The sequence below is a fragment of the Urocampus carinirostris genome, chromosome 10, assembly GCF_059441175.1.
Source record: "Urocampus carinirostris isolate Australia breed hairy pipefish chromosome 10, RoL_Ucar_1.0, whole genome shotgun sequence".
Taxonomy (NCBI): domain Eukaryota; kingdom Metazoa; phylum Chordata; class Actinopteri; order Syngnathiformes; family Syngnathidae; genus Urocampus; species Urocampus carinirostris.
In genome coordinates this window covers 33,875,650-33,896,865 of record NC_142358.1, presented here as the reverse complement: position 1 = coordinate 33,896,865, position 21,216 = coordinate 33,875,650, and the positions used below count along the sequence as shown (strand labels likewise).

At 40.1% G+C, this 21,216-nt stretch overlaps 1 protein-coding gene and 1 pseudogene across 3 annotated transcripts in view; one reads left to right on the top strand and one right to left on the bottom strand.

Annotated features, from left to right (window-relative positions):
- clmpb (CXADR like membrane protein b) overlaps positions 1-21,216 on the top strand; it is a 149,924-nt gene that overhangs the window by 57,499 nt on the left and 71,209 nt on the right. The window contains exon 1 of one of the 3 annotated variants that reach the window (XM_088345869.1): positions 9,022-9,122. The exons of 1 other annotated variant lie outside the window; for it this stretch is intronic. In XM_088345869.1, the coding sequence (XP_088201995.1) occupies positions 9,074-9,122 (49 nt within the window). In that variant the 5' untranslated portion in view covers positions 9,022-9,073. Of the gene's footprint in view, positions 1-9,021; positions 9,185-21,216 lie in introns of those variants that run through there. One more of the 3 variants, XM_088345871.1, reaches the window with a different exon arrangement.
- LOC148358807 (U2 spliceosomal RNA) lies at positions 5,155-5,303 on the bottom strand (annotated as a pseudogene).

Sequence of the window (21,216 nt, the reverse complement as noted above, 5' to 3'; positions counted from 1 at the left end):
CGTCAGCCATTGGATCATGGAAGCAAGCCCTACTCTCCCTCTTTTTTCAATAGCGCTATTGGGTCCTGTGTCCGTTTCTGGTTTGTGACAGTTACTTTTTAAAGACACGAAACAGTAAAGTAACCTGGCAACTTTTTCAAGGTAACCGTGGCATCACTTGTTGTGAAGCTTTTTGCAACTACCCGTCTTATTTTGCCAATTTGACTTTATCACAGGGGCCAGAGATAGGAAGTATGAGTTTGACTCATAGCAATTGATCTGCCGAGGATGGATCGAGGGCGTCCGCCGCCCGCATTCATCTTGCAAATATGTCTGCTCCCCAAGGTTGTTACTCCTCTTAGCCGCTTTTGATTTCTTGCCCGGAGGTTTATGTGCCACTATGATGGCTTGGAAGGTCAAACCGGGGCTCCGGTTTTTGACCTTGTGGGTCTTTTCAGTCGGGTTCGACAGCACAGCGACGGACTGTTTGTTAGCCTCATTGGGTTCGGTTGCGCGTCCCTGACGCTGATTAAAACACAGGTTTATAGCGTTATTTACCACGTTAAGTGTTAATGTCTGCCAAGGACCCCCGGCCTCGGGAGCCCCGCCCCTTCATCTGTGTAAAATGCTATTGTGATCAAACGGGGCAGAAAGCAGGGTGGAGGCCAAGCTGTCATTTCTATTTTACTGGAGGTGTCACCTCTAACCCGGGCCAATAGCCGGTTGAAGGCTGCTGACACACACCGTGACGGTCCAGGAAGCATGCGTGTGTTCTTTGCAGTCGTTCTCGCTTCGAGTGTCTATGCACGCGTGAACATTTGTCGGCAATGCGTCTGATTGCTTGTCACTGATAGCAGCATTTGTGTGAAACTAAGGTCACTGTGCTATGTGGGCCTCATGTGGCCTCTCATAGGAGTCCTGTAGTAGCTGTCAGCTAATGAGACTGTGGGAGTGACTGGAACAGGGATAGATAAAAGCTTTGGAGATGATAACAGGGGTGTTGTTGGGGCTAACAAGAAATAGGAGGCAGTATAGAAGGAGTAGCAGTAAAGGCAATTTGGAAGACCAAGAAGACAATATCCAGTCGATATAAGGGTGAATGGAGCCAAATAAAGGAATGACATCTAGGGAAGACCCCACCAAGGCTTGACTGTTAAGAAAGAAAAAGCATGTTCCAACTTCCAAGTCTTGTGGCAAAATCATTTTTTTGCAATCAGCACGGAGCAATTCGAAACCAAAACAAAGGGTATTTTGTGCAGAATCGACTTTCAAACTACATTTAACCACCAACACTCCTATTAGAATACCCTAATGAAAAAGTTTTGAGTGTATATTGTATATATTGATAGGGGCTGGACCCCTGGTCCAATGAACTAAAACAATGTGTCAAGTACTCAGCTAAACACATAGTGGATTGGAATTTGTGAACACACCTGGGAAGTAGTACCCTTCCATAACATTGGAGAGCAGTAGTTACAATTTACCAATCAAAGAAAAAACTTGAAAAAGTGATGGAAGTAGTGATAGTAATGATGATGAATATTATATGAAAATACTTTGTATCCACAGAGCCAATGTAACTTCATTGTATGTGTAACCGCGGTGTACCCGTCCCACCAAAGATCCGCATTCACGCTGGACTGGATGATGAGGTTTTTATTGCAGTTGCTGCAAATGAATCACACACAACACGTGGTTAGCTCCTCTGCTGGCTTTCAACACTATAAGGGGGTTTAGCATTTTAGCACAACATGCAACATCCGGCAAAACTAACATAAATGGCTACAGAAACAAAACGAAAATATATCCAAACCGCTTGACAACATCAATCACATTACTGTGCATGTTGAGAGATTTGTCAGCTGCGGTTTTAATGTTTACAATTAATTTTTTGCGGAGCACCAAAAGATCGTGGCTTACCGTTGGCAGCGCGCTGTAGACTGCCAAAAACCCCTGCCTTCCGGTCCCAAAATAAGAAGCCAAACCAAACCTTGCCCCATACCAGCAGGTGGCACTGTTGGACTCGTCATCGCAGGACGCTCACACATAAACTATTCAAACATATTTTAGCAGAAATTTCAATAAAACAAAAGTTATTATTACACCCGTTACATATGTATATTCAAAAGTTATTTTTTACATATTAATACACAGGCGATAAAGATATGGGATGCAAATGTTAAGGTAGTCTGGGGGTAAAATTTTAAGAGCATATGCTTCTTACTACTCCCTCTCGAACCTGTATGTTAACATTGTTTTTTCAGTTTTTTTTCCCATTTTTTTTTCCCTTTGTTATGTTCGAAGTAAAATTTCCATCCACCCATTCATTCATTCATGTATTCATACTTGAATGATGATACAAACGTTTGTAACTGTGTGTGACTAAGAAGTTGTCTCATCTCATCTCATTAGCTGCACCGCTTATCCTCAGTAGGGTCGCGGGGGTGCTGGAGCCCATCACAGCAATCATCGGGCAGTGGGCAGGGGACACCCTGAACTGGTTGCCAGCCATTCGCAGGGAACACAGGGACAGACAACTTGCTCACTCATTCACACCTAGGGACAATTTCGACCGACCAATCCACCTGAAATGCATGTCTTTGGAATGTCGGAGGAAACCGGAGTGCCCGGAGGAAACCCACACAAGCATGGGGAGAACATACAAACTCCGCACAAGTCCGGTAGCTGGATTTGAACCCACACAGAACTGTGCCGCACACGTGCTAACCACTGCGCCGCCGTGCTGCCCTGCTAAGAAGTTGTGTTGATTTTTAATATGACACCTGATACAGAGCGACTATTAACCACAATGGAATATGGGGACTCAATGGCATATATTTGTGTTATAGGGATTGGTAATAGTCTGCATGCATTAAAACAAATCTATACAAGTAGATGGTGGTGGCAGGATGGCTGGCCTCCCGTTACCGCGTTGCGCCACACCCTCATGTCTCCTTCACAGTCCATCACCTTGTGGTTGTGTCCATGACTCACCTCCTCCCCTGCTTGGCACCCTATTTGACTTCTCCTCCTTTTTGTATCTCCCTCTCATTACATTTGGGGGACGCAGTAAGGGAGGGGTCCAGAGAGCTCTCAGGCAATGCCTTGAGGCCAATGTACTCGGGAATGATGGATTGGGTCTTGGACGCATTGAAGTGCGAGAGGGGTTTTGCGGGGTGCCGCTGGGTGCAGAGTACTGCAGTGTAGCATTACTGATGGGAACACGCATTGTTTTCCTGGAAGGCTCGGCCGGAAAATTGTTCAGCCGGAAGTATGACACGAACATATAGTCGGTTTTAAAATGGTTGCGCCGAAGACCCGAGTTTTGACCTCGCCATATATTCCGTCCGCTGTTTTTCATTGCGGCTCTTGATGACAAATGAGGAGGGCACAGTAATCTCTCGCTGTATCGCGGTTTCGATATTTTGTGGATTTTCATCGTGCATTGTGTTCTGCATTCTGATTGGCTAAACAAACACCCCGCCACAATTCTGCCTGTGCCTGCGCGTGCATCAATTTGTGTATGTTGTAAATATATGTAAAAAGTATGACCAACTTTGCCTCTGGACCCACAAAAGCACCAAAAGGCAGACGAAGAAATTACATAAGTGAACAATTCACTTTTTTTGACCCAAATTGAGATTTTTCTTTCTCTAGGTTCCCATGGAAATCTGCCTTATCTGCACAAGGACTCATGTAGGTCAACCAATCATATTTCATATAACCAATCAATAGTGAAATATAGTAGCAAGATTATTTTTAAATATATAACTTCCATTTCATTCATTAAATAATGTATCTGTAAAAAAAAAACAAGTTAAGTACGTTAACCTGTTTTAGGAATGTTAGGAGTTCAGTGGATTGTGTACAGTTGTGTAATATAGCAAGAAGATTATTTTAAAATGGTTTTATCTAAATATCTATTCAATCTAATCCATCCATCCAAACCAGTCCAAAATATCTCATCTAAATCTGAACAACAGACGATGCCCTACTTACGAACGAGATTCCAAATAATGTATTCGTAAGTTGCTTCAGTGTTAGATTTTGTATGGAATGTATGTTAAAGGTTTATATACGTATGTTTGAGGCTTGTCTAAGTAACCTGTGGTGTTTTGTGCTAAAAAAGAAACATTTAGAAACGAAATATGCTCTATAAAGATAAATAAAGTGACGTTCAAACTTACTTATGGAAGATGCGCTTCAAGAGAAAGGCGACTTTCTCCTCCGTGGTAGGAAGTGGCAAAAAAAAGCGATCCAACGATTTTCTCGACCGCATCAAGCTTTCTTATTCCACTTTCATTTAAAAAGAAACGGCTCGCCCCTTCTTTACGCCAACCATATTGAATTGATGCAAGATATGTTAAACAATAAAAACGGCAAAGTTCTTAGTGCGCTAGAGATACAGTACAGTATACGTTACACCCGCACTAGGAAGAGGAAGCCGGATTTCTTCTTCCGGGTGGATGCTGCGTGAGCTCTCACAGCGCCACCACATGCCGGTAGCGGCGGAAAGAAGCTTTACAGTAATGTCCTCTACTCAGAAAAAAGATGCACATAATACAAAATCTAACTTACAGCACTGTCTGGATATTTCTCGACATCCCGAAAAATTGTTTGTATCTACCGTTTTTCGTAAATCGAATGGTCCTAAGTAGGGGAGCAACTGTACCTATTTGTGTGTGTGTTTGTATGTGCATTATAGGCTCTGACACAGCTGAATTGATTTCCTTTAAAATTTACAGTTGTACTTTAGGCCTCCACGAGTGTCTAGCCAGTTTCCAGTCAAGGCACCTCCAATGAATACCCAAAAAAACTGATACACATATGCTTTTATGTGGTCTACTTTCGTAGGGTCTGTAACCCCCAAAATGGGAACTGCAGCTCCGAACGACTGACCTCGCCCAATTGGAAGCTGCTTATATGTTATATACTATTATATCATGATTGTATTTTAGAGTACAAGAGTTATTTAAAGAAAAACAACGTATTTAAAGTACAGTACTTGTGGGGGTTTTGGGGTTTTTAAGGGTTATTGTTCTATCTTCGTTATTCATTATCCATTATCCGTTATCGGTCAGTTCATAATACGCTACAAAGCCTAGGAGCCGGGACACTTACTCTCAGCCAAAAGGCCAAGCTAAGGTCCTAGCCCTAAAGCCTTGCTGCGATCATTGCGAATGCACCGTTCCCGGAGGTACTGCAATACCGGGCCGATGCATGGAGTGGACAGAGCAAGCTCTTATTCCATCTCCGGATTGCAAAAATCTGATTCACTAAAGGACCACTTGCACTTGTATCTCCTGCGACAGTCCACTAGTGATACTTGTATTTGTTCAACAAATGCTTAAGCCTGTAAATTGGGTCTGTTCTTTGGATTCAGTGTATAATAATAGTGTAGTCAATAACAAAATACATCAAGGTTTCTACTTTGCGTGATTTGACTCTCACAGCATCTTTTTGGAACACAACCCCCGCGGAAACTGAGGGATTTATTTATTGGCAGATAATGCAGCCGGACAACCTTTGTCCTCCACCACAGCATACAGAGCATATCCACCCTGCCCGCTGACTCATTAGGGACGTCATCTCACACCCACTCGGCTGACTGTCATGCATCTTACATATGCAACACTGTGGTCGGTGCCCACTGTCCCTTAGCTCCACCAGCGATTCTCAAAACTCGCGTTCTAGCGTTTAAACTTGGATTCGAAAATAAAAGCTGAATTTTCACAAAGTCCCCTCACTCCGCTTTTAAAAGCGGTCCTGTCGTGTTGCGCACATGTCCCCCCCAGCCTTCCTCCCTCTCATTCATTTCTTATGAAGCCGGTAGGACTCCCTTGAGTCAGGTGCGGCGACCCGAATCTCACCGTTTATTCAACCACAATCTCTGTTCAGAGCTGCAAAACAAGAATATGCCATCATAAAAACCTTTCTTCACCACCACACTATCAAGATTGTGATCTCAAGTTGCGTGCTTCTACTAATGGATGTATATTTTCCGGTTGTAAATGTGGAAGCTTAAAAACAGATTTTTAATCAAAACAACCATTGTGATTCCCTTAGGTGATATTGTCATGGTTTGTCAATGGAATTTAATTGTTGTGATTCTTTTAACATACTTTCTATGCTTTGTTATTATTCATATTGACATCATGTAGTAAGCACAAAAGAAACGGTGCTCAATAGTAGCTTAAGATTCACATGTATTCACAAACATGACCTTGTTGAATGTTGAGTATCCTTTCAATGCTTATAGAATATGTAACCATAATCTATGCATTGACTGAGACTCACGTGACGAAAATCTTTTATCACTTATCTGAGCTCCTCGACATCTCAAAACATACTGGCTTTCTGGGAACGGATGTTACGCTTAATATCCCTGTTCAGCTACCAACACAGGCATAATAGGTTCAAATATGGGATCCTCCCAATATACAAACAGAATGCAGTAGTAACAAGTTCTTATATTTTTGAAAGCCAATTAAAAATAATGTGTATTTTTGATCTCAGAAACAGTCCATTATGTTTGTTTTCACAGTGTTTTTCAATGTGTTAAAGTCGTCAAGCTCATTCGACATCCGTCAGTCTCGGCTAAATTCATTATTAGGAATGTGTCCTTTACTATTGAATATTAAGTCTAAAATCTTCACGATGGAGTAGTTTTTAAAAGGTATTTTCCATCTTCAAATTAAATCACATTCAAAGGCAGTGGTGTGCCGTGGAATTTACCGCTACGCATTCACTGCAGTCGCAATCATTGGTGCATGGTTAGCGAAAGAACCGGCTCTATGAGTTTTTTCCAGTAAGTGAAATTTACTCTTTTATTTGTGAGTACTCGGGTGGAGTAGAAGTGATCTGGGCCGCCTCCCCTCCGTACGTCTGTTTCCAAATGCACCAATGTTGAACGTCTGGAACTTTGAACGTGTCCCGAATGCAATAAAGCGTGTTTCCTTTTTGCCATATCTTCTCTCTGCGTATTTTTTGGGGCGACGGCCAACGACGATCTCTCCAAAACTCTCGCCAAATCAAACTTGCTGTAGCATCAACAACTTCCCGGGGCACTACTCCGGCCTGACTGTGCAAGAGAGGGGTGGTGGAGGGCGGTGGCGGGCTTTGGTCAACTGACGCGAAAGCCTCTCTTTGTAACAAGGTTAAGTTGAACAAGACTGTATTCACGGTCGGGCTTAAGATCTTACCTCCAGGCTAAATGCATACAAACCTTGCTTGCTTTGGATTTGTCAAAACGCCTGCTATGAAATCAACACAACTGTGTATTTCCCTGTTTGACAACTGTTGGCGCCATCATTTTGGTGAATTACTGGCACTTATGTTTGTGAAGGCGGTGACGTTTCTCTAGGTCTTCAAGAATCTAAACGTGAACCAACTCTGAATCTGATTAGCTAAATCAACAGTTTTATTCTCACTTGTTTGGTATCATGAGAGCCTGCAGATCCCTTGTTGCAGGCTTCAGAGTTTATTTCTGAGCCTAGCAAGTAGTGGCTGGAACATGATTGGTTAAATGCTGAAATATAAAAGAACACATCATATTCTTATTGAAGGTTTAAGCTAATTGAATTATAACACTAGGACGGTTTTGAGGACATTTTTAGTAACTGTGTGTTTGTGGGGATTCCAAAATGCGTATCTGTTATTTGTAACAAATATTTTGTTATTGTATGGATCGAATAGTATATTTTTCCATAAGTTGGCAACTAAAATACACATTTAATGAGATTGTGTTTGCACAGCTCAAAAAATGTTTAAAATAAGTCCTTCTTCCAATAACTTCATAAGAAGGGCTTGTTTGTCTTCGACCCCTGAGTTAGTTTCATAAATATTTGTGACTCCCTCAACCTTTTAGTAACCCACCATTTCATCGTTTTAAACTGTTAAAGGGACACAGTGTAATATTTCACATCTGCATGTCACTGTATTGTAAACTACAACCAAAAACAAGTGCTACAAAGCTCAAGGAAGAAAGACAACTGCATGACTCAATGTCACCAAACTGCTTAATGTTTTTGCCTATTCGGGTTACCAGTAGCAACAATATACCAGACAATGCTGTCAGCTACCTCTAATTGAACCTCCCGTTATTCAAATACAAATTTCTCGACCTTCGAGTGTTCCAAAAATGCATATGTAATAGAGAATACACATATTTTTGGTTATCATTGATATTTAACATTTTTTTTCTCATGAATGACATTCTTTTTTTAAGTGAAGTGCTAAACAATACACACTGTCACTTTAAATTACTTTCCTCTGTACGGATTAGCCGTTTTTACGAGCTTTTCAATAATTTTGAATGCGCTTGCATTGGTACTATTTAAAACTGTCATCAATCACCCCCGTTACTTTAGCGATTATTGGCCTTTTGAAACCGACTGAAAGGTTTACACAAGTTGTTGATTAGCTCCCGTTTTCCTTGTACAGCTTCATGTTACTTCTGCGAGTGTCAGGTTTAATTGCTGCTTTATAACTGATGTCTGTGTTAATATATTTTTTTTCGTTCTTCATCCCGCATGACGCTGAGACCGCTTACATGCAAAACAACCTGTGGATGTAACGTGTCAGAAAGCGCTAGCCCGCGACAGGATGACAGCGTGTTTATGATGACAGGAGACAGGATTTAGTTGTGCATTAGGTTAAGCTTCCACAAGCCGAGGTGTACATCCCGCTGTCGTCATCCGACGACGGTTTCCGAGGTGAAGAGAGGGGCCTCTGCGGAAAAATGTGCCAGACCCCTGTGTTGCACCTATACCAGGAAGAAAAACTACTGGACTTGTTGCAGGATTGATGAGTGATCAGATTAAAAGATAAAAGACAAGAGTCGAAATCAATTTGAACAGTCAATTGAATGAACAATGGACAATCTTAAACATACAAACATGACTTGACTTGACGAGTAAAAGAACAGTCTTACTTGGTTTAAGATGTTATTATATTATATCATATTTTACGTTTTGCTAATCTTTGTTTTTAGAAACAATGGTCCTGAGTATTAAAACATTTTTTTGTTTTGGCACAGCTCATCAGTGAGTACCAAACTTCTGGAAATGATTTCAGCAGGATAAATCACCACTAGATGACGGATCAGATCTTTGTCCACGCATCGAGGGATCCCCTACTTCCTAGTGTTGTTTCCTACATCCAGCAATTGAAGTTTAAACCTAAACTAATATAGGCCGTTTAAGAAGTATATTATACTTACTGTCACATATGACATCATACTCTAACACATGTACAACTATACTCTCATTAAGACACAGTCATACCCATGCAAAAGCACTAATATACCTTCTGATGCATACTATTATACTATCTTACACATATTATTATACTCTCATACACACACTACTATGCTCTCTAGCAGATACTACTATACACAATTGTTATTCCTGGAAGTAACATATTGCATATTACTAAACTCTTACAAAGAATACTATACTCCCGTGCACACTCTACTATAGACTCTCACGGACGCTATTTTACTCTCTCAAACACACTAGTATTCTTTTTCATACACCATTGAAATTGCTATTACTGTATTAAAATGTTTTGTCATTCCTAGTGTAATAACCACCTCACTTCTAAGTGTTCCGTACTTTTGGTAACCAAAGTGATGCAGACTGATCTGTGTTCATACGTTGTACAGTTTAACATCAAACTTGAGGTAATCCGAGTATAGAAGTATGTGTGAGAGAGAGCATAGTAGTATTTTTGTGACAGCATAATAGTGTAAGTATAGGTTTATGGTAATATGTGCAAGAGTATAGTTGTGTGTGCATGTGAGAGTACACTAATATGTGTGAGAGAGTATAGTATGTCTTTATGATAATATAGTAGTATATATGACAGTGTGCATAGGTATCACTGTGTCTGTATGAGCATATGGTTGTGCATGTGTAAGAGTATGATGTTTTATGTGAGAGCAAGCATGTTTTATTTCTCAAACATTCTCTCATACCAATCATTTTGAAAGTCCACTGCTTTCTTCTTGCATTCGTCACACATCACATTTTCTATTTTCTGTTGGTTATTCACTCACCCTCCTCTAGCTTTTTATCACCCCTCTTCAACTGTGAGCTGGCTGGGCTGCTGAGAACACAGAGCCCATGAAAGGCAACGGGTCACTAGCATGCCTGTATAAGGCCACATGAGCGTGAGCGCAAGTGTGTGTATATACATGGACTTCTGAGGAGATACTCTCACCTCTGAGGTCTAGAGATCTGTGTGTCAAAGAGTATGCGCGCAAGCTAGCAGCAGGCGTACGTGTGGCGGGCTGCAGCCAAAGGGATCCAATGCGGGTTCTGCTCCCTCTCAGCTAATCCAAACAAAGCTCAGACAGCCCGAGTGAGGAATGTCACTGTTGGTCATAGATGCAAAAGGTCACCCAGCATGTAGAAGGGGTGTATCGTGTGTCTACGTGTGTGTGTGCAATGAAAAGAAAAGCACCGCTGAGTTTTTGTCCGCATGTGTCAGCAATTGAAGCATTTGAATGTTTCCTATGAGACTCAAAGGTCTGTTTACAAAAACAACTTGTTTCGTTTCCTGAAACCGGAGACCTCATACATGCTTTATTTATTATTTTTGTTCCTTCCATTTCCACTCCATTTGAAGAACGCATTCCCATTTGGCCCTTTCTCCGGATTCCTTTAGCATCCGTCTAAATGTGGACAGCCGAGCTGCAGTTTCCTCGAAATGATTGTTAAACATTTTACGCACTGGGTTTGGAAACTTAACCAAACAGATGCTTGTATATTTTTCTGCCAGGTCACATTTTAAAGCGGACTAACTAAAACGAAGCACTATCACATGTAATGGTATTCTTTAGGACTATTTTCCCCAAATGGCTGCTTTATTTCACATAAAATAAGAAAAACAAACAGTGGGACAGTCTCTAAGCACTGTGATGTAAATACTTTAACTTATTCATTCTGCTTTTTTTCTTATTTTATTTTATTTTTAAAGTCTTTATCACATGTTTACCCAAGAATGTAATGTCTAATCGCGTTACATACAACGTTTCACTATGTTGATATCAATGAAAATAATGACAATTCTATTATATTCTATGCTATTGTATTCTTGTTATTATTTCGGAATTAAGTCGCTGATAAAGGTCTACTATTTTTCATGGCAGTATTAGTTCTGATGCACTTACAACTTTGGCCAACTCCTGGTACTACATTGTAATCATTTTTGCCTATATATATCCTAGTATTTTCTCTTGTGTTTCTCTTTTATGTCTTTATTATGTGTTTATCCTGAAGTGTTGGGTGTAATCTCGTTGTAAACAAAGTTAAGTTTGAATGACAATAACGACAATACTAATCCTGATTCTACTAAAACACCAGTTAAACTGAGAAAAATTCAGCAAGACAATTTAAAAACATCTATAAGATGGAAACAAAGTAATTGAATAGAATAATCTGCCACCCAGTGAACACCAGTGAACAGCTAGAATCCTGATTATTTTTCTGTCCTACATGTCATCCTTTATTGTCCTTTATAAATCCTTTATCCTTTATTAATTTACTCCACTGCACCTAATGTTTCTCAGTGTTGTATCCCGTCAGCAAAGGTTTTGTTCATCTTTATCTCCAATGGTGAAGTTTTGGGTTGGACAGAGGGAACTTTTCCCAAACTAAATCGACCAATTGTTGGGTTGTCTCATTGTGATCACTTTAAAAAATATGCTATGTGCCCTAGAACGCCAAGACCAAACCTTTGCTCTTGTCTGTCTTTCACCGTTGACAGTAAAAATGACAGCAATAAACAAATGAGATAATGTAAGCCTGCTCTGTTGTCTTAGTTTACACTGAAGATATGGTCTTAATTCGTATCTAGGGTTAATTTTTGGGGTTATATGCTGAGAAGTAACAGCAGTACAAAACCTCAACCTTTGAAATTTTAGGCCATGTTGGTGGACGGAAGGATCAAATGCATCTTGAGTGAAATGCTAAATCAAAGCAGCTTCTTCAGAGTCTTAGCTTGTATTTGGTCTATCACTCACCTGTGAAATATGCCATTTTAAAGGCAGTCAGTCGAGACAACTCTCTCCTGAAGTAGGGCCTGGTGTTAAAGCTTGATACAAAATGGAGACATTCACGACACTCTTAGAGCAGCTTCACAAGAACCATAAAACGGAGGTCAGGATGCCAACTTGGCTAACCAATGAACACTGTTAACTGTGTTGTCTTGGAGCTGTTCCTCAAATGCACGGAGGATGTAGATTATATGGTTTTGATGTTGTGAGATAAGAAAGGTTTCTAAACTACCGTAAGTTCCGGACTGTAAGTCGCTACTTTTATCCCAAATGTTCAGCCCTGCGGCTTATTCAGTGAAGCGGACAATTTATGGAATTTTTCTAGTGGCCACCAGCGGCACTGAAGTATAAAAGGTAAAGTTAAGACCAGTAGAATATGTGCGCCAAGAAAGACTGCAACCTCTAAGTATAAGCATACATTGTCTGTGAAGTTAAGGTACGGTTTGGGATGAAAGTTATATTATTATTATTAAAGCTTTGAAAACTCTCTCAGTGTACCGTCTTTCTTCGTAAATATGTGTAACCATATATAATATGTATTTGCAACTGTATATTTTTGTAATGTATTTATTTTAGAGATTTATTCTGTTATGTGTTCTAGGGACGAATCAAAAAGAAGGGGCGGAGCAAACGCGGGCTGATGGCAATTGGGGTAAAGCTGAGTTACCGGTTGATCTTTCTGTTGTCGCAGCGGACAATGGTGGATATATATTTTTCCCACCCATAACTTTGGAAATATACATTTTTTTTCCCTTGGATTTACAAGTCTGCATCATACATTAATTACGGGTATCATTTTGCATCTATGATGCCAACTGCGGTTCAAGAATTGTGTACTGTCTACGTAGCTACAATCGTGCAATTTACAGCCTGGTCTGGTTTAAGCTTGTAATTGTGTCACAAGTATTAATGCGGGCGCAGGTGGCTTATACATGGGTCCGGCTTGTGTAAGGATAAAAGTGGCCAATCACCTAAAAAGAGGTGGGTGCGGCTTATAATCAGGTGCGCTCTATAGTCCGGAATTTACGGTATGTCGGCGTGAGTGTTTATGCCAAACAGTGACCTCTGTAAATCTGCATCCGCAAGGGATACAGCAGTTTGACACATATATGATAGAATGACTGTGCAAGTCTGGTTAGTGTCGTGCATCCCACGAACCCAATGGGAGCAGCTGTGACTTGTTTGACCTATAACCTATGATTTTTTTTACTCTTGGGCGTAATCCCTGGTTGCAACCTTTAGTCTCCACAGACGGATGCAGTCTATATTGTCTTGCAGAGGAATTCCAAAAGTATAATGCCCCCTGTCAGCTGGGATTGCAGCACTGGAGGGCTATGAAAATTTGAAGTGGACTGCAGAAAGCATTTTAATATGTTATAGTAATTAAACAACATTTTTTTGGGGTGGTGAGAGATGCACTTTTACCCACTATGCACTTTTCCTCTCTCTCTATTAAGTTGAACTTTTAGCAGTAATGAAACCTTGGAGTAGTCCATTAACAGCAGAAGACGGTCCATTTACAATGGCACACGCTCAAGTTCAGTCTTTTACCGTCCTGCAATTGGCACAATGAGCTAATTAACATCCAGGATACTGTTGTCATGAGAATTGAGTTTAAATATGTATGAGTAGTGTACTATAATGAGAATATAAAAACATTATTAGTAGTATCATTAGCTCTCAATTTTCTTCTTCATTGTGACAAAAGAACTGCATTCAACTCGATGGTCGTAAATGGGCTATTAAGTCAAAACCAGTCAGACACAGAAATGAATAAAAGCAATGAGAAAACAGTTTGTTTCTTCCACAAAATAAGGAAGTGACAATTTCCTAAAACAAAATAACTGTTTATTCTACAGATTTTTTTAGAAAACACGATAAAAAACAAGTTTAAACAAGCTATTCTATTCAAAACAGCTGTAACAACAGATGTCTAATGAGATAAAAACCAATCAGTCAAACATTGAACAGCAATGAAAACACAAACTTCTAAATCTGCTTTGATTACTCAGGCAATTATTTTAAGAGATGCATTTAGTGCTTTTGTTCATTTTTCCCTGTTAATTAGCAAGCCGAAATAGAATGGTTGTTGTGTGCGTTAGAACGCTATCTTAGTTGTCATTTCCACAGCGCTAAAAAAATCAAAGCACTCCTTATTATGCAACTTCTCTTTTTGTTTTTCAGTCTCAATGTATTATTCTTTGCAACGAAAATCTTGGATACAATATAAAATACAAACCCATTCCTATATGTTTGTCCCAAACCAGGACAGGAAATAGGAATGAGAACCCAACCGCGTAACGTTACTCACAGTTTAATAAGGGGAGGAGGAAAGAGCGCACACTTGATCCGGGGATCGATGGTCGCGGAAGTAGATTATAATCAGAACTAAGGAGTGGTCAAAATCAAACAGATCGGGCCAAAAAACAAAACAGGATCAAAACACAGGCAAAAACAGAGATTCACAGGACTTGGCATATCACACAGAGTCTAGCAGGAGTTTCGCAGACGCTCTGACACCAGGCAACAAGCAAGACCGCGTTTAAGTAGTCCGGCAGCAATCGGTCAACGGGTTTCAGCTGGTATCAGTGGGCGGGGCCAATTGGGCACCGTGGCAACTGTGACAGAACCTGGCGCCACACGGCGGGGACCAATTGGGCGCCATGGCAACAATGACAATGTTTACCTACCAATAATTACTATTTGGTGTTTTATAATTAATATAATGATGACTAAGTAGTACATCCTACTGCATGAGTAGTCCTGAAAACACCTTGGTTCAAATTTACAATATTTAAAAAGGAAGGGATTTATATTTTTTCTCCAGTGTGAGATTGCTATTACTCTTTTAAATAACCCTACGTTTGTTATAGGTTGTCTCTTCTTGCTACTCGTTCGTGACTTATAAATAAAAAAAATATATATATAATGTAAAGATGTTTGTCGGTGTGTATCATTGTGCTTCTACTGAAGACTCGGATTAACAAAAAATGGTTTCCAACTGTATGTACGTGTCATTTCTCATTCTTCCTTTCTTAATGTTTGCATTCTATGCCAAAGACTGGGGCTGTATTCCTCTGTGGGGGAAAGTTAACGTCTTCCTCTACCCTAAAATGTGCCAAAAAATGGGTACTTTACTTCACAAAACATAGCATAGTGTCTCCCAGTAATTTAACAGCTACTAAAATAAAATGTTTTTATACTTTTGGACAAATGCGGACTATGTTGCAATACATTGGTTCAATTCTCCTATATTGTTGGTTAAATTGTCCTACATTGAAATGACAGTACCTGTTTAGTAAATTCTTATTTGGATAATCGTCAACAAATGATAATAAAATCGCTGTGTAGCTGATATACCCTGAATAATCTGGACTTTCCGATCAATTTGTTTGTTCATTTTTGTTTTTGTTCTTAATCTTCTTTTTTTCTCTTTTATCGTATATACTCCCATTTAAATCAAATATAGAACAGTAAAATACAATACTGGAATCAGGGGGGCATCTTATTTCACATTGAACATATTTAACAGAGTGGGGCGTGACACAGGACTATCCACCCAAGCTACCCAAAGCCTGACAGCCGTGCAGTGTTCTCATGCTCCCCCATCACCTGATATTTTTTACCCATTCAGTCAACTGTCTTGATAATATTTGAGAGGGGCAACATCTCATTTTATTGTAATCAAGTGAGTTTTATTGCTTTTTTTGCTCATAATAATGTAATAATGTAATGTAATAATCGCAAAATCTAAAATGTTGTAAGAGTGTCTGCTATCAAAGTGCTGCTTAAAGGTACAGTAGATGGTTTGAAAATTGTTTTATATTTATTGCGAGTGTATTGATCTTTATCATTTACATATTTCAATATTTTTTGTTGATCAGGTACACTTTGGAAACACATCTCTTGTAGTGTGTGACTATTTCAAAGAATATTTAGGGGGTTTGCCTTTACAGAAGAACTTTGCGTAGGACTCCTTGATTATGTTGACCATGCGGCGTAGGTTTGGTCTTGGCATTGATTGGCACATAGCACATTTGATTAGGTGATCAAATAATATTGGTGTGGACACAGCGCTGATTTCCAGATTGACATGTTCCTTCTGCCCATGCTAAAATTACGCCCATTTTTCAACCATAATTATTTATTTCGGGAGTCAATGCTGCACTGAGCTTTTCCTAACCACAAGATAATGTCCCATGATTCGGCCAATGCTAGTGACATTCATGTTAGCATTCAGAGTGACATTATAGATAATTCCCACTAAATCTCCATCGTGCTAAACCTCCGGTAGCGCCCCAGCAACAATCAGCCAACTAGAGCGCAGACGTTCACTGACCGACTTTTAATCTGCAAGGTTTTTCAAGAATGTGTCCTTTTAGGCCTTGCAAATGTCAATAGGCTTCTCCCTTCATTTATTTCTTTGCCGCCGAAGATATCGACGCATACTGTACAGGCTAGCCGTTAGATGAAAGGCCCGCGTTCGGAATCTAAATGAGCTGTATTACCCGGAACATTAACATGAGAGATGCATTCGCTTAATTCTCAGTAGAGCTGCAACATTAGAGCCAGGACACTTGGTATTTCTATGGTAAGATAAGATGTGAGAAGAACCCCTTCTTCTTTACCTAACTCCAACCATTCCACTGTTAAATTTGGAGTAACGTGCGGATGCCCCATCTTGCTCTGTGCTGGGAGTCATCAAGGGCACCTTAGGGATGAAGGACATTGGGGCTTGAAGGTCGCGTCATCGAGTGGCACAACGCTTAGGACAGCATTACTCCCTTGCGTGGGTTTGCATGGACACAAGTGTGTTTTTGTGTGTCAGAAATGTCAGACAACAAAACCTGCAGAATCTGATTTGTGTCTATGGAGTGTGTAAATTAAGTGTGTTGGAATACAAGGAGAAAGGGGGAGGACTAAATGCAATGCTCCAAAAGACCTCGCTCCGGGCTAACCTTTTCTGCTCATTAAAGCAAAATAGGGTGTCCTTTCCCCATCACACACATGAACAGTATTTTAAATCTGAACATGCAATACTTAATCCGGTGCGCCTTACATGCGGACGAAATTGCAAATGTGTTACCATATTTGTGCAATTATTGATCAGTTGATACATGTAATCACTGACCATAATAGCATACACAGATGCCAAGGGAGATCGAACCACTTAGCAAGAACGCTAAGGACATGGATGGAGGTTAAAAATTGCACTATTGCATAGCTTTAAATCAGGGGTGTCAAACTCATTTTAACTCGGGGCCCACAAGATAGAACAAACATTATGTCGGGGGCCGGACTAGCAGATTAAAGAGAAAGAAAAAAAGAGATAAAGAAATAAGAGAAAGAGGGAGGGAAAAGGAGAGAGGGCGGGACAAATAAAGAAAAAGAGAGAGAGAGGGATAGAGCGTGAGAAACAAAAGATAAAAAGTCGTGAGAGAGGGGGAAAAGAAAGGGAGAGGAAGAAAGAAATCCAAAGAGAAATAGAAAGACAGAAGGAGAGAAAAGAGAAAAGAAAGTGCGAAGGGTATGAAGAGAGAAAGAGAAAAGAGAGAAAAGGAAAAAAGGAAGTTTGGGCAAAAGAGGTTAAAAGACACAGAGAGAAAGAGACATAGAGCAACAAAGGAAGCGAAAAAGAGAGACACAGGGAGTGAAAGAGACAGAGTGGGAGAAAAGGGGGTGGAAAAGACGGAGAGAGAGAGAAATAAGTACAAGTACAATGTCTTTGTGAGAGGCACCTGGCTTTGGCAACATCAAGTTGACATATTTCAACCTGCAGCTTGTTTTTCTCTTGCGCTTCTCTGAGTGTTGTCTCGTGGGCCAGATTAAATCCCTTAGCGGGCCTGACTTGGCCCGCGGGCCGCCTGTTTGACACCTGTGCAATAAATGAAGCGAAAAATTACCCTCAATTCTATTCCACTAGATCACTGTACACGAAACCTGAAAAGGCATTATCTCCTATCTCATTATAACACTATAATATTCATCATCACTGTGAGAACAGTAGCAGACAGGAAAAACATACAGATATTCATCAACACAGCCCAAAAGATCATCTGCTACCTTAGGCCCAGTTTAGAGGACTTTGCCCGATTGCGATATCGTAGCACAACAATCAACATAAAAGAACACCGCGGCCAGAGATTATTTGACCTGTGCCGTCTAGTAAGTCTAAAAGGTCCTCAAACAAGCTAAAAGACAGCTTCTTCCCCAGGGCCATCACACTCTTAAACGAACGCATTGAACTGTGAAAACATATATTTTTTAGTTTCCACTATAAGTTATTGCACGAACCAATGAAATCATATACCTTTTGACTTATATTGGTTATTTTGTTTCTCTTATATATAATTGCACTTCTTCTCTCTGCACTATTGTTACAATGCCCTATATTCACGAACATTGCTCTATTAATTTAACTTATGCCTCATGTGTTTAAGCATTACGTTGTAAATATTTTTTCTGCCTTTTAACCTAATAGACTTTTATCTCTCTTTTTCCTCTCTTAAAAGTCTTTATTACATGTTTTTGCCCCGGAGTGCCATGATCAATCTTGTTGCATATAATGTTCCACAAGATTGATATCAGGACAATAAAAAACATTTCTATTCAATTTCATTCAGAGTAGCACATTTGTTTGACTAGACAATGTTGTTTCACGTTTTCTCAGTTCAAACAAAGTATTGCAAGTGACAAACGTTTCCAATACATTTGGCCATGCATTTATTTATATTATTTAAAACAACCAACTCACAACATTGCAACAATTACTTCCCACAATGCCTTTCTTGTCATTTAGTTCAGAAGCCCGCGCGTTTCGTGAATATTTTGTGAGTCTGCTGTACAGCGGACTACTTTAATGTCTGAGAATATTCTTGGAACTTGGCTGAGTAATAAACACAACAATTTGGTACAGTGACTAAAAATACTGTGAGGATGAGATAAGACCTCATTTATTTTTGTGTTATCTGTATTCCTAGTGTTCTAATAGATAGAATCTCGGTGGGATTCCAACTTTTTCGGCATGCACACTATCTGCCGGCTGTGGGATTCCAACTGTTTCGGCATGAACTCTCACTGATTGCTGCCTAGAACTGATGATATATTCAGTTGATTTTTGCAATTGGAAGATGGAATAAGAGCTTGATTTGTCCACTCCGCGCATCGGCCAAGTATTGCAGTACCTCCAGGAACGGCGCATACTCATTGATTGCTGCTTGGCCCTGTGGCTAGGACTTTGACTCAGCCTCTTGGCTGGGAGCAAGTGTCTCGGCCTCTTGGCTTCATAGTGCATTATGATTTGACCGATAACGTATAATGGATAATGGATAAAGAATATAGAACAATAAACCTCTACAAAATCGCCCCCCCCCCCTCCCCATCTGAGCCACAAAGTGGGTTTGATTCCCCACATATCCAATATTGTGCAATTGTGTTTGGTTGTGTGCAATTGTGATAGGGATATTTTTCTTTCTACCATCCTATGCACCTAATAGTGCGGAAAATATGGTACTTCATACTTTCTCTATGGACTGTCGACTCAATATTACATTAAAGGGCAGCGTTTTACCGCGCAGACATACAAAAGACACAGCATACTTTCTTTTATGCTTATGTTTTTGCACAAATGCAGTGCATATAAGTGGCAGGCTCGGCTGTGCTCCAATTTAACCTTTCCCTTTATCCCCTTTATTAGCCTGGCTTCTCATGCGCGGCCACAAGTGTCACGCTGCATCCCCGACAGGCAGTCGTCCCTAATGAAAGTATTAATATAAGCTGGATGACAAAAGAAAATCTTTCTTTTGACCTCTTTACTTAGCATACTGATTAGTAGCTAATCCAGCAAGGATGACAGGAGACAAATTCTACCTGACCGGCTACACGGAGTGGAATAAACTGGTACAAATGGATGTATAATGCAAGGAGCTGTTTCCTCTTTAAAAGCCTTGTTTAGTCTTGAGTATCGATTTGATGGTGTAGAGGTAGCGGAAATGAAACGGATCTCAAGGAAGTGGCTTGTATTGGCTAAACTAGAAGCTTGGTCACAGGCTATTTGAAGCATGTTTGGCAATCGCAGTTGTTCCATGCATTGAGCTGCATCACTAAGAAAATAGTCCAATTAGCTGGTTGACCTTCAGGCTGACATTTACGTTAGAAGTCATATAAATTGAAACATCAGAGATGGGCAAGTACCTCCAGTTTACAAAGTTCTGGTATCGACCCATGACCGGGCATTATTTTTTGAAGTATTTTCCTCATAAAAGTGTCCAAAATAAGCTTGGATTTTTAACTCGCATGAAGGACAAGGGGAGAATTCCATCCATCGCTAAATCCCTCCTCAGAGCGTCCTCTTTTTATTAAATCTTTAAGTCTACAAAAACAGATCAGCACTAAAGGGTGTGCGTATCAATGAACAGCAACATGATTGGCCAATAGTGAAAATGATGTAATAGTCAAAATAATAAACAAACAAAGTGATTCATTATAAGGAACTGGCATCCTATGAAATCACTTTTGCATTTGTCCAATATTAAAATCAGAAAAAACTTATCACCTATATTATCCAATAAGGAACACATGCAACCTCATGTCCTGGAGTTTTGTTGTCTGACCCATCTACCCATGTGAATTGGCTCAAAGGCTTTTAGTCAAGTCAAGTCAAGTCATATTTGTTTGTATAGCCCTTAATCACAAGGAGTCTCAAATTACTGCACAGATTGCAGATTGTTGCAAACAACAGACTATTATTGTCAGGTTCTACACGGTTGCCATGGCGCCCAGCTGGCCCCGCCCCTTGACACCGGCTGACTCGAATTTTCTGATTACTTCTGTGGGTACTTAAACGTGCTCTTTTGAACTGCGCTTTGCCAGATCGTTGTTGAAAGCTTGTTGGACTTTCTTACACTTCGGTGTAACTTTCTGAGAGATTCCTGCAAGTTCTGTTTGATTCTGGAAATGCCTAGTTTGTAGTTTTGCCTGTGTTTGACCCCATCTGTTTTTTTGGTCTGGTCCGTTTGTGTTTTGGACAACTTTTCTTTTTCAATTAAAATGTAAGGACGTCTACACAAATAAGTTCCCACTTCCTCCTTCCCGACCCGTTTTGTGACAATTATTATCCCCTGATCTTAAACCTACATGAGGGCAAGGAAAAACTCAAAAACTTCAACATGAGGAAAATG